General features: G+C 41.3%; 1 protein-coding gene across 2 annotated transcripts in view; it reads left to right on the top strand.

Annotated features, from left to right (window-relative positions):
- The window catches only part of gstcd (glutathione S-transferase, C-terminal domain containing), a 56757-nt gene that overhangs the window by 3784 nt on the left and 38012 nt on the right, over positions 1–14961 (top strand). For both annotated transcript variants that reach the window (XM_037094767.1, XM_037094757.1), the window contains exons 4-5: positions 939–1211; positions 5071–5164. In XM_037094767.1, coding sequence (XP_036950662.1) covers positions 939–1211; positions 5071–5164 — 367 coding nt within the window. The remainder of the gene's footprint in view (positions 1–938; positions 1212–5070; positions 5165–14961) is intronic.

Raw genomic sequence — 14961 nt, 5'->3', positions numbered from 1 at the left:
GAAATGCATTTCAATTTCAATTTCAATGGTTTTTTTTAAATTTATAAATTTTTGTTATTGCGCTCTGCAACAAATCAAGAATCTGTGGGATGTTGTGGTGATTTGAAAACTCTTAACTTCCTAAAAATAAAAATAAAAAAATCACAGAAATCTGCAAAACTCATGGACATTTTTTCTGAATATTCATGCCAGAACAGAGGGGAGCAGCAGTTATAGTGGAGACCACGGAGTGCCACGGCTGTTTAGACCAAAAGTATATTGTTATTGATCAGGAATGCTGCACCGTCAGGCAGCGGAGTGGGTCTCAACCTCCATTTCACCCTTCAGCCGTCTCCAGCTATTCCTCGACTGTGGGAATGAACTGAAGTTCTCACAATGAGGCTTTTAGTAGTCAGCTGTGCTCCAGTGGTTTCCAGTTTCACACTCAGCCTAGCGTGTCTCCTCCATCACTGTCCGCGACACATGCAGCTCACGACGGATCCCTTCCACTCCGCCCCCTCGTCGTGCTGCAGAGTGCCCCCTTGTCCCTCCGTGTCCCCCTCGCTTTCTTCTGTCGTTCACACACAGTCGCACACGGTGACACTGCTCCTCTCATCACGTCTCTGTTTGTGGCTTTACACAAACAGGTTGACGGGTGCGCCAAGCCAAAAAACCTCTACATGCGCTTGATTTAAAGAAAAAACAAAAAAACAAAAAAAAAGCAAACCGGTTCTTCAGATTCGTGCCTTCTGTTTGTGTCTTTACCCTCCCCACCTGTCTATGCTGTCTTGATGTTTATCCCTGCGGGCCCCTCTGATGTCCGTCTGTCCACCAGTGTGAATTCTGGTGGAACCTGACATCGCGCTCCAGTGGAGATGACGTGCTGGATGAGTCAGTTAATCAATATCTCCTTGTTCCCCCCCCCCCTTCTCTTTCGTTCTTATTATTATCTTTGATAGTGTTCCCTCCTAGCAAACGCCGCGAGCACTCTTCATCAGCTCCCCCACCTGCTGCGCTGGTACAGCCGTGTTCAGGAGGTACCTGGGGTCCTCCGGGCAGCCGAGGCCTGCGGGATGGCCCTCTCCATCCCCCAACTTCCAGCGTCCTCAGACCTCCTGGGACCGTCAGCAGAGGACAACCCAACCAGCCTACTGGAGCAAGAAGAAGGCCAGGAGATGAGCACGCAGCCTCCCTTTGTCGGCGGCCCAAGACCAACAATGACTAAACTTCAAGTAAATTATTCCTCTTTCTTGCTTCTCATCGTGCTTCACACCTCAGTGGTCTCCAAACACATTTTGCTTTCACCTACATACACACACATAGAGGCCCAGTGTCCCTTCACAGCTCACATAGAAGGTTGGTGAGTCTCCAACCGGTTGTTAACTATTATCCCTGTAATTTCATGCACCCATTTTCTGCTGATTGCGCCTCCAAGAGTGTCGCTCCGAGTTAATGTTTTGGCTTCTTGTAGACCTTGTTAATCGTTGAATCTTTAGTCTTTCTGCCAGTGCTTAAACATCACACACGCAGAATGAACAAGTGTGGCCTCTTTAAAAGGTTTTTGGAGGCTTCTCTGTTTACCTGATTTTCCTGTCACAGAGGTGATTTGTATGACAATGTAGTTATCAGCCAAGGCAAACCAAAAGACCGTTGAGTGACCTTTATGAAAAGAAAAAACAGAATCTGTGTTTTCAGAATAGTATTTCATTGCCCCAAGCACATTATGAAATGCACAATTCAGTATTCTCAGTGGATCCTGCAGTTCTGCAGACAATGCACGAAAGCTAAGCAATAAATAAAACAATAAATCCAGTCCAAAACAAAACAAAGTTTATAGCCAGACTGTAGTTTATGGTAATTGCTGAAAATTTTAGTGTTAAGAGACAAGATGGCAAACAATACAAGTGTAATGGGTCCTCGCTCTCATAAGGCAGCGTTGTTAAGACACACATATGGTCACACACATTTATAGCTTTCTTAGCTCTGTAGCACATCAAATATTGCCCCTGCGGAATTTTTTGGACTAGCTTTTCCGTCAGGAGATAAGCAGGCCCAGCTGTTTAAAGAGGAGCCTCGCTCCTCAGCCCTGCCTAAACTCTCACTTCTGAGCCTTCAGACTTTTTTTTTTTTTTTTTCGCTGCCTTGCTGCTCAGCTCTCTCAGCATAGATATTTCTGTAAGTTCCTGCTGGCTAAGTGTCTGTAACAATGTGATTTTTAAGCGAGGGGAAGAGAGGAAGGGGAGAAAGCTGCCAAAGAGGGTTTGCAGAGTTTGGATGAGGCCGAGTAAGCTGGGTGGTCAGGGTGGGATGTGCCTTAAACGCTCCATGTTGCCGGATGAAATTCGGTTAGGCACAGATGTGCTCAAATGACAGTTTTCATGGCAGGTTGAAATCAGACATTAAAACTGAGAGGAATGTACGCACACACAGGCAGGCACACACACAATGGCCACCATTCTCTCTTTGCCTGGGGGGATTACAAGGATGGCTGCGTGTCGCCACCATCATGTCTGCACTGCAGCTGTTGTGTTGTCTTGGCCAAGCGGCGTGCATATGTGGGTTTGCCTGTGTGTGTGCATATGTCCTCGCATATGACTGTGCGCGTCCCACGAAAAAAGCACATAGAGACAGAGAGGTCTGCTGTCTGACACGGTGACACGCGATCCTTCACCGCCGCTAACCAGAGGCACCAGGCTCATCTCGCTGCACAATCCACAATATAAATGGCTCATAAGCTGTCTCTCGCTCTTTCTCACTTCGGTTAACACACGCTGATACATGCCAGTCAAACTGCCTGTTCAATGAGGCGCAACCCATGATCCAAGTGTAAACAACAGGGGTAGCTGCACCACCGGAATTAAAGACCCAGAACTAAAACCCAACCGTTAACACTTGCAAATTGATTGACAGGACTTTGTATGCAGTTGCTGACATTAGGTAACTATGAAGTGTGTGAAAGCAGTAAAATATGGGGGAGTGGGATCCAAGGAAAAAAAGGAGAATTTGTGAGTTAACAGAAATGGTTGAATCAAAATTCAGAGACATCATTGATTATCATTTGGGAGAATGGAGAGACAATTTTCTAGAAACTGGGATAACTGAAAATCTGTGTCTGCCTCTGTGGGAACTTGCACCGATCAGACACGACATTAAAAGGACTCGAAGGTGAAGTGAATAATATTGATCATCTCGTTACAATGCAATGCTCTGCTGGGTAAAGCCTTTGAGTCCTCAGTTGGGCTAAAAGCTTTGGCCATTGCTTCCTCCAAGACTCATCTCTACCAGCTTTAAAGTTATTGTCCTGCACCAGGTGTTCTTTGGGAAACCGAGTTACCTCATTCCCAGGGAGTGTCCACCTGAACGCAACTTCAGAATGCAACTGGCACTTTGTCAAATGTGGTCTGAGCAACACAGATGTCTGCGTTTGATTGATAGTGCCACCATGTTGCCGCTTTTCCTGTAGTACTTTAGTTCTGCGACAATGTGACCGCGGCATCCATTATAGAAGGCATTTTTTTCCATGCCTCCTCTGTTGACAGGCCAGCGTTTGTAACCTGCACCAGCACTGATTCAACATTTGCTGTTGTGGCAGTTTAACTTTTAGTCCTGAAACTTCCAGTGTTAACTTCTGGAGATCCATGCATCCGTGTGTGGACCGTGGGGTTCAACAACCAGTGAATTCTGCTCTGGCATCCCCTGTCCTTGTCCATACGCCAAAGTTTATTGGTGATTGTGATACTGTGTGGTTGCCTTTATTAAGGTGAGGAGACTACTAACTCTGTATGGAGATTAGGTGTATATACATGTACAACAGCTGAACAGTGAACTTATAAAGGTGTTGATATATTTTAATGACTTATGTACGTTAAGGGATTTAGAATAAGACGTTCAGATAAACAATTAACAATCCTTTTGGACCAGGCTTGTTACTACATTCTGGTTAAGTGTAACATCTTCAAACCAAATCACTTGTTTAGACTTTTTACAACAGGTCTACCTTTACATAGTCAACCACTGGAAAGTGCTTCAGTATTGCAGTCAACACAGCATGTACTAATGTATGCAGTGTGAAATTTTAATTGCTGTTGACACAGTCTCAGCGAGGAATTGACTCTTGGGTAATTTATGATAGTCCTCGTGTTGAATGACATCATATTAATAGATGTTTACAATATCCCAGCTCCTCAGTTAACGTTAATGAAGTGGACAGATGTCCAAATAGATCCTTTTGATATAATTCAGCACAGCACCACACAGTTGAGCCCCGGTGTGCCGCAGTCAACACACAGACAACTGAAGTAGGAGTGTCCGCAAAAAGTCATTGTTTTCAGTAAAAGAGTGTTTATTGCGGGGCTGTTGTATTTCGTTGCATTACATCATACAAATGTATAATGTAATATTTTGTGGTCTCTCTGTATATATCTTTCAAGTTATTTATTTATTTAACTGTACATAATTGATATGAAAAGGTCTGGGCAGTTTGCAAGAGGTATTTTGCCAATAATATTGCAGTACAGTACCGTCGCACCGCTGTTTTTTTTCTTAAAACAAATTTGTCATTGTGCATTACCACAATAACTTAGATATGATAACCAAACATGAATACACCGTATTAGTCCTGCACGAAACAACCCTTTCACACTTCACACCCTACTTTAAATTATGTAGGGATGTTAAGATATGGGTGCTTATATACATGGATATGCCATAAAAGTCAAAAGAAATGTGTCGCATTATTTTTTGTGGACCAAAAACATTCACAAGGCACACAATAAAAATGCAGATATGACACATAATAAACAATCAAGTGAAACACAAAAATATCCCAGTACCCCTTACTAATTTTGTCAAGGTGTTTTCATATTTATTAGTGTTATAACTTTTTTACAGTAGTTATTTTGAGTGTGTTGGTTGTGATAGGTGGCCCTAGCAGTGGTTTTGCTGCAGGTATATAGCTGCAGATCAGGTAACAAAGGAGTTGCTCGAGAACGGTTCACTTCATTACAACCATTTGGACCACAGATGCTCAAGGCTATGGTTGGGGTTTCCATGGTAACACGTGTATTTGTGTGTACGTGTTCCTGCCTTTAGGAAAATGGCATCGAGGCCGCCTTCGCTCCTCATCCCTGCCCTGCCTGGACCCTCCCTTGGGACAGCTTACCAGGCGCCATCAACCCCACTGAAGGTAAAGTCAAATCTCTGCCTTTTGGCCCCCTTTTTTTTTTGCGCTCTCCATTTTTCTTTTGCCCTTATGTCCTTGCACTCTTTTCTATGCATTTTTGGTTTCTTTTCTTTCTTTCTTTTTTTTTTTTTTTACATTTTTGCTCTGTGCTTTCTCGATACTCACCTCTTCTTATGTGCATCAGATCTCCTCCTCTTATCGTTTTCACCTCCTCCACCACATTATCTGCACGCGTCCCTACTCCCTTATTGCTTGGCAAAAGCAAAACAAATCCTGTTGATACTGTATATGGAGCAAGGGCGGGGAATGTGCATAAATATTTGTGTCTTAACCTTCCCGTGCTACTGCGGCCTGGTGAATTTCAGTGGCACCTTGCCGCCTCCCCAAAGAAAAATAGTAGCCGCTGACACGTCGCAGAGCCTCAGCTGCACGTGTTTCCCCCATGAGTTCCCCCTAATGAAATTTAAAGTGCTTATCTCGACGTGTTATCCTCTCTGCGTTTGGGGTTGAAAGTGTAAAATAGACGTGTGACACAAACAAACTCGACACAGCAGAAACACACAACAACGCGCACACACTACCGGCGCGATCGACCGCTGAGCAACATCGAACTCGTGAGGATGCCTTAGTGGATTCTGACTGCAGTGAGAGCAGTATCTAATAGGCACTGGAAGGGTTGTTGATTGCTGCCCCAGGTGACACTGGAGAAGCAGAGGCAAGAAATCTCTGTTTCTTTGTCTCCCTGTCTCCTGCCTGCATTGCTTTTTTCTTCTTATTAGTGAGACGTCTGTGTCGGCAGTGCTGCTAAATGGTGTGACCCGTGTGTTGGAGCAGCAGCAATACCCCAGTGTTATTGTTTTAAGGATGTAAAAGAGGGGGTTGATAAAGATACAAATAGTATATACATAATATGAATATTTAGATATTTGCCCTTTCATCACTGTGTTATGCATTCATTTGTTGCTTCCCTTCATTTCCACTCATGTGGCTCATTTCTCCACTTATCGGCAAACATGGGGGGGAATGAAAAAGGAGAGGTATTCCATTATTTAGATATATACAGTTTCATAAATTCAGCCTTTTCTCTTTTTTTCAGCTCCCGTGTTTGTGCAGACCTAGCTTACACCTCATTACCCCTGTAGCATCCTGTTAATGAACTTCAGTATAACTTTGAGTAAGTAAGTAAGCACAAACTTGTACAAAAACAGAGAGAATAGAAACAAATTGAATACTGAATATAGATGACATAGCTACTATTTTGCTGTTGTTTTGTGTTTTTGCTTACTGAAATTACCATTTTGTGGTCCCTCTCCTCTTTATTTTGCTTTGGTACTTAACACTAATAAATGAAACAGCAACTTTTTGGATTATTAATTAATACTTTCTTAATATCTATAAAGAGAAACCTATACATGTATGCAGAATCTGTAGGCAAAGAACAGAATAATGGCAGGCTGTCTGCTTGTAGTTCAAATAGTATTGACCAGTCAGGTTTGAGCTTGTTTTGGTCGCATCCACGTAAACAGTAATCAGCAGTCTCACTGGCTATCGCCTCATAATGATTTAGCTATTCATTAAAAGGGAGGATAAATTGAAGGGCCGTCTCTCAACTCCAACTCCATTCTCCTGTCTCAAGCTGCTAATCGGATTTTAAACACACTGTCGCTAGGAACAGGTAATCTTCGACCGGATATTTGTTTATTCATTATCTTGATATCTGCTGGCTACACCAGATGCTATCTAAATAGATCTCCTTGGGATGTGGGAAACTTTAACAGTTATTAATAATAGTTTTCAATATTTACTTGTATTTAATCCACAAAACTTTTGATTCAAAGAATAACTGGCATTTTAAAGGGGCATATGGGCAGACCTTTAGTTTTAAAACTTCACATTATGGTATATTTAAGTACATTCTTCTGTCCCAGGAGTCATAGTCTGTATCCCCTAATCGATAATTCAAAATGATCATTGATTTCAGCCCACATAATCAGTATCATAACATGATTATTTTATTCATTCAAGAAATATTATTTACAGCAAGTTAGAAGATTTTCTAGTGGTCTGACTATTTTGCAAAACATCAATGCAGTGTCACCTTTATTTTAGGTGCGCTTTGATTGGATTATTAATTAGTTTTGGACTACATATACTGTGAAATAGACAGTATCAAAGGTGTTATTGATAATAACTAAATTTAAGATTCCATCTCCCCCTTTCATTACCTTCACGTTACAACACCGCTGTTATAAGAATCATCTGCCCGGCAACCAGCCTTTACCTTTTAACCTGTACAGTTGGCATTATGGACCCTCTACAATGTCCTCAAAATGGGGGACCTAAAGAGTTCTCGCAGTTGTGTGGATGAGAGTAACAGCAGCAGTAGTAGTGGTACTGTATCATAACTAAAAGCCATCATTTTCACCTGATAGCCACTCTGTCATTTCAAGTACAATATCCTGGATTTGAGTCGACACAATGAAAAACGTCATCCACTGTTCTAGCTATAATTTTAAGCCTATTGATATATTTCCGCCATACAACTTAATCATCTGTTTGAATCCCAGAAAACCCACTGACATCCAGAGAGAAGTGCTCTTGATGATGTGGGTAGTGAATCTATTCTGAGAGCGAGAGTCATGGAGAGAGAATTTTAGCTGTCCCGCTTTTGTCAGCACTCTGCATGATTAACGGCAATGTTGAAATCTCCTCCTGCAGTGTTAGGGATGGTAGGTAGGTAGCTGTGTAATTAAAGAGGAGCAGAGACGAAAGGCAGACAATTTGTCCTGAACTCCATCGCGTGGGCTTTCCCATCTATCTGGCCCTACAGTGTACACAAATGGCTGCACACACGCCTACACGTACAGTACAACAGGGGAAAATTGCAGTATTTTCCCCTTACGTCTGCATAAATATATCCATACCTGCAAATCTAATATAACCCATGCAAGGGTGAGCTGACTTATTTTTATGAATTGGTTTATAATTTTCAAGTAGGTGCATATACAGTTCAGCCTGTTAGATGGTGTTCTTTCGGCTCGGCGTACTCCAGAGCGTTGGATTTAAAATGGAACAATGATGCTGAGATTGCAACACTGATGTTCAGTTTAATATGAGTGTTTACCTCAATGACTCATGTACAAAGTTTGGCCCTTTTTATTCACCCCCCCCCCCCCAAAGACTAGAATTTGCTTACATGATATAAGGGCTGGGCAACATCTGGCAAATATCGTCTTAGACTGACACTGCAAATGTCTGAAAATCTGGAAAACTAACAGTTGAAGTGTCCCAAAGCCCAAGATGATCCATTTAGATAACTTGTTTTATTTTACCAGCAGTACAAAAACCTAGTTTACTATTATATATGACAAAGCAGTCTCAATAAAAGTATCAAGTTTTCATGTTTGAGAAGATTTGGAACCAGTACATTTTCTTCACTTTGGTTTGAAAATGATCCATTGCCGAGCGTTTTGACAATTTGGCCTCTGTGGGCTACGGATATCTGGATAAATGGATATTTAGGACAAGACTGTATCTTCCGTGTGGTGGTTGTTATTTGCAGTCCACTTAGCAACTTGAGAATAGAAGTTGGAGTTGACAGAGGACTCTCTTTCAGTGCATCTTTTGCTCTACACATGAACCGTATGTATGGTTAACTTACTGATATTACATCATTATAGTGATATGAGATTAGTTATCATCTCAGATTTTAAATGTCATTACAACATTGACTTTCCTAGTTTAAAGGCTGCATTACAGGAAAGTGATGTAATTGTCTGAGCCGACCAGACTGATCTACGTGTTGAGATACTTGCTTATGCCCACTTAGTCATTACATTCTCATTACTGATGGTTATTTTCGTTTTTGAGGAGATTTAAAAATATTAAGATAAATCATATCTGCGACTTAGCCTGAAAGTATTATTTTATGACTATATCACCTAGCCCTGCCAGGTATGAAAACACACTCCTGGTAAAAGTATCTATACGTATCAATCTATATCCACTCTTATTAAGAAACTCCTGCTTTTCTTTACTGTAAATCCTTCAATAAAACAGACATAAGATAATCACACATTCATGCAAAACAATGCTTTATTTTATATATCACTCCAGTCTGTTGACCCAACTAATTGGCACGCAGTGGTAACAACTAGTCCCACGCACTGACACTCAGGTATGCACAATGTAAAGAGGAACAAAGGGACCTCTGTGAATGGAAGCTGTTTAGATTTTTGCCCTCCTTGTGCAGGAGGGCCGCTTTGCTAAATGTGGTGAGGGCTGTCTGCAGTCAGGTAAACAGCGATATGAATACAGGGGCCATTGTATAGAGCAGCCGGTGTCTTGTCTGCAGCGCTTTGCTTAATAGAGGGTGGAGGGGAGGTAGTGAATAAAGCGGGTTAGAATGATGGAGTGTGTGACAGCAGGAGATTGAGATAGGGGTGAGACAGCATGAAGAGAGACACGGGTTATCAGGAGAAAACGAGACGGGGGAGGGGAAGGGGCTGAAAAGGCAGGCATAAAAAACGTGGAGGGCTAAGTGTGGAAACGGCATAGTTGACATGCTTCAGACATGCTGCTAGTAGATCCCCCAGGGTTGTTTTGGTACAAGGAGATGAGATGAGTTTCTATGTCTTTGTCTTAGGTTACAAGAGTATGACAGAAGTTAAACTGCTGGACTGAAAACTGGCTGACTGAAAATTGTCTCTGTCTTTGTGCTATGTCTTTAGCAGAGATGAGCTTTAGATTTCTCCAAACTTGACCGGTGTGCTAGACATTATTATTTGTAGTACTTGTGACACTCCTCCCACTGCCTTGGAGGCCGGTTGACATGAGGGTCATCAGCTGATGAAGCTCAGCAGGGCCCTTAGCCTAACAAACACTTGCCTTAGTTTTTCAATATATCACTCTTGTTTTATGTATAAGTCTCTTGTGTGGGCTCCCTCCTCGTCACACTCCCAGTGCCAGTTTGTGTCAATATGTTATCACAGTTATGCAACACCCTTGCCCTGACATAAAATCGCTTTGTAAGCCAAACAACATGCAGTCTTAAACAAATATGATAATAAATGTAAATGAGTGAACTAGTGAACAGAGCCAGGTTAGGTTTTTCCATCTGATTACAGCTGGCTGTGGCTTCATAATATGCTACATCCACTCATCTAACTCAGATGTTGGACTATATTACCAACATCCTCCATGTTCTTCTCTCCTTACAAAATGCATTGTCTGTGTTTTCTCAAAATTCCTCAGAAGTGCTTTTGAACATTGCCTTGAATCTGTCTTTATTCTCCACATTGAGTTATATATTTCATTTCCACTCTTAATGTCTCTCAAAAAGGACATTTTTAAAAAATCAATCTGGTTATGTGGTCGGTGTTTTTCCTTTCATTCTTTACTCAGCCTGCTTTCCTCTTAAAGGAATAGTTTGGGTTTTTTGAAGTGGGGTCATATAAAGTACATATCTATAGTCCATCTGTTCCCTACCGTAATCACCGATCAGCGCAGCCTCAGTTTGGAGAAGCAGAGAGCCACTCCAGCCCAGACGCTCAGCTTTGTACTGCAGTGAATGGGGTCCAGAGAAAAAGTGAAATAAACCACCTAAAACAAGGCTCACCTTAAAAAAATCTATAACAGTTCAAGTGGACGTTGTATAGGGAAAATTCACACCGCTTTACATCGCTTTCAGACCGCCCTTTCTTTTGGCACTAGATTTTTGTCAGCCGTAGAACCTCTGTATCCCTACGCAGTTGCGCTAATGCGGAGGGATTCGGAGAGTTAAGTTTTCATTTTCATTATTCACTCTTTTTTTTGGTCTCCATCAACTCTCGAGGGAAATATCTGGCTTTAAAGTTGCTAAATGCATCACTGTGTCCATCAGCGATTGTCTGTCTGGCAAGAGTGAACCAATGCAGTAAAAGTTGCGAGCCGTTTAGCATCTTTCTGCTTATTGTTTTGGCTGATAGCTCTCTGTCGGTTTTGTCTTTGCAAGCCACCTCTTTACACACAGTACATGAAGTCATGAGATTTAATACTGCTGCTACTTAAAGAGCTTCAGAACGAAGGCCTCAGAATGTAATTGAAAAAAATATTTAATGAGTCTATAATTCACTTTCTGTAGTGTAGTGTGCATGCGGTAAACTTATATCACAGCCATGGAGTGTTAAATGGTTTAACTGCATCCTGTTGGCAGAATTAAGAGGTGGTTTTTGAAACCATGTTGCTTCAGCTGAGCTGGAACATCCTACTCCTTCACAGACATCCTTCTGCGTCATCATCCTCTGTGTAATCTAAATCCCAATAGAAATGTTAGCCACACCAGAAGTCTTGGCCCCTCGTTTTTCAGTCTACAAGTCTAATGAGTAGTTAAACATCTGTCATGTTTAGCTTCCAGATACCTGCAGATGCTTACCATATTGGTGTGGGAATATGAAGACTTGACGATGCATCGAAGATGGAAAATCAATCCAGTAATTACTTTCAAACATTTTATGATGTGGGTGGATTGTTTTCGTTTCCGTTTTCATCTGTGTTTCCAAAAAACCTGGTCTGTGACTTTGGACATCGAGATGTTAAATGAGCTCTAATACTGTGATGTCGATTTTATCCCGTGTTACATCAGCTGGGCTGTCTGTAATCGATGTGAACTCCCCTCAGGCGAATCATCACACTGTTATTGAAGTTGGATGAAGATAATTAGCTGGATTTGATCCAAGTCCAGATTTATGAATTTCCCCTTTACATTTTCTTAATTTTTTTAGACCACATATCGACAGGGGTGCCATGATGACAGAGTACAGATTAGCCCAGCTGCAAGTTACTTCAGTGAATTATCGTTAACTTCAATTAAAGAGGATTGTTTCTTCGGCGTTCTTCACTTTTAATCACAGTCTGATGTTACAGTTCACAGTGTTTACATATCTTAATCAGTTCAAGATATTCCTAGAAATGATTCTCTTCGCAAATGATATTCTTGGTAGTGAATATATAATAAGAGACTGTTCTGTCGTGAGAGCAGATCTGAAGATGTGACGCACTGCCCGCTTCCTCTCAGCACCCATTTAAACCAGTTCACGTGTACAGACAGAGCAATATTTTTGGCGTCTGTTCTATTTTCCCCATATGCCGCAAGCAAATCTGGCAATAAAACACACTGATAATCTATTATTAATGATATGAATTATGTATATTATAAATGATATAAGTGATCTAATCCTGATAAATGATGAAATATGTATCCTATGCTTTCCAGTCCTTTTGATTTTCTTGCCTGTCTCCTTGCTGTTTTGGCTTTTTTAATCTTTCTCCAGCACATGATGAAATATCAAAATCTTCCGATCTACTATAACAGTGGTATGCAAAAGTTTGGGCACCTCTCTGAGATTTCATGATAATTCGCACTACCTTTATGAGAGAAGATCACGGCAACAAGATATGTTTTCCTACAGCGATGTAGACATTTGGGTCTTTTCCAGACTGAAATTCTAAAAGTAGCATTACATAGTTTTATTATAATAACATGAAATGTAAAAAATGGGATGTGCAAAAGTTTTGGCACCCTTTTAATCGCATTCATTTCAAGACCTGAAGGGATTTATAGCTGACAGGTTGCAGAGCAAAATTGCTTTGATTAGCTCGTGAGACCTTCAATTACAAAGACAGGTGGAACCAATCATGAAAAAGGCTGTTTAACATAGGTAATTTCTGGCTGTGCTTGTCCTAGGTCCTTTCTTAGAATGTGGCAACATGGGGGTCTCTAAACAACTCTCCACTGACCTGAAAAATAAGATAACTCGTTATTATGAATTAGGAGAAGGGTACAAGAAATTATCTGGAAGGTTTGGATTGTCTCTCTTCACAATCAGAAATGTAGTACAGAAAAGTAGGGCCACAAAAGCAGTCCTTGTGAAGAAAAGATGTGGCAGGCCGAAAAAAATACAAGAAAGGCACAAGCGAGGGATGGTTAGAATGGTCACAGACAAGCCACAGACCACCTCCAGAGAACTACAAGAACATCTGGCTGCTGATGGTGTAGTTGTTCAGCGTTCCACAATCCAGCATACTTTGCACCTGGAAAAGCTCATTCGAAGGGCGATGCGCAAAAAGTCTTTCCTGAGTATTTGATACAAGAAGAGTCGCATGAGGTATGCAAAAGCACATCTGGACAAGCCAGAAGCATTTTGGAAAAAACTACTGTGGTCAGATGAGACTAAGATAGAGTTATTTGGTCAGAACAAGAGGGGTTATGCATGATGGGAAAAAAAACCACACTGAATTCCATGAGAAGTGGCTAGTACAGGTAGTGGAAACCTTGTTAAAGTTGAGAGCCACATGAATTCCTCTCAGTATCAGCAGATCCTTGACAAGAATGTTCAAGAGTCGGTCACAAAGTTGAAGCTACGCCGGGGTTGGATTTTTCAGCAGGGCAGTGATCCTAAGCACTGTTCAAAATCCACCAAGGAATTCATGCAGAAGAACAAGTACAGTGTTCTGGAATGGCCATCCCAGTCCCCAGACCTTAACATCATTGAAAATGTATTGAAAATACCACCTGCCAGACTTCAGGGACTTGTCTGTGGCTATAGGAGGCGTCTACAGTTTGTTATTGCAGCAGAAGGAGGTTCTACTAAATATGAATGGAATTATTTCTTTGGGGTGCCCAAATGTATGCACATGCCTATTATTTTGTTTAATTGCACATAAAAATGTTTCTGTTGGACCAATAAAGATGATTTCACTGCTGAGATGTTCCTGTTTCCATAACGTATAACGTATGTTAAAATGAAGTTGCTGCTTCAAAAGCTCAGCAAGTGACAAACTGACGCAGTGATTTTCCTAAGGGGTGCCCAAACTTTTGCATACCACTGTATTTATTTGAAATGGTACCACTGCTGTTAGTGATTGTGTTTTTTGTTAAATTGCGCCTTTATTCCACATATTTATCGTGTGTGTCTAAACAGAGAGGGATAGAGACAAACAGAATCACACACACAAAGGCTGGAGAGTATCTCCCTCCCACAGATCGTCACAAAAGGTGAAGGTCCTCTAACTTCATTATGCAGAAGAAGCGATTCCCAGCTCATCCAGGGACACTTAAAAGCCTTTACAAAACAGCTTTTAAGATTTCTATATTCACAAGTTTTTATTTATTATTATTATTATTTTTTATTAAGATAAGTTCTCTGAATGATTACAAAAGAGAGAGCAGGATCACTTGCTGACCGGGACGGAGAAATGTGTTCCTGGTGTAAACAGCCAGGTAGAAGTTCAACTATTCGTCATAAGACTGTCTGCCGGCTCTAATCGATATTTTTGTATTAACAGTGGATCATATGACAATGTGAAGTGCAGTTCCCCTCACCTCTGTGGAGCTTTTTAGCTGGTGCACTTAGTTGAGCATTTAGCAGCTTAAGAGCCACATATTTCCCTCAGGTACAGGTGGGGACCAAAAGGAGCCGGTGGCCAAAAACAAGGACTTTATGACACATTCATCATATTCTGCTTTACAAGGTGGCAATATGTTAAAAAAAAAAAAAAAAAGGCAGTAAATTCTGGTTTAAACAAAAGCAAACAAGCCGATAAATCAGCATATGGCATTTATTGAATCTGGTACATTAATTTGAATATTTCGACCTTATGTTATTTTGTACTCAACTCAAACGTTTCCTGCTTTTGTGATCATTGGATACTGGAATCACCTCCTGCATGATGTGAAAAGCTTTCCGATCTGTTCAGGCATTCAGGTCGTTTAATCTTCTTATGTGCTGGCACCTCAAAGTCTAAGGCCATGGTACCTTGTC

The sequence above is a fragment of the Acanthopagrus latus genome, chromosome 1, assembly GCF_904848185.1.
Source record: "Acanthopagrus latus isolate v.2019 chromosome 1, fAcaLat1.1, whole genome shotgun sequence".
Lineage (NCBI taxonomy): Eukaryota > Metazoa > Chordata > Actinopteri > Spariformes > Sparidae > Acanthopagrus > Acanthopagrus latus.
The sequence above is the reverse complement of the archived record's forward strand: the minus strand, read 5'-3'. Positions and strand labels throughout refer to the sequence as shown.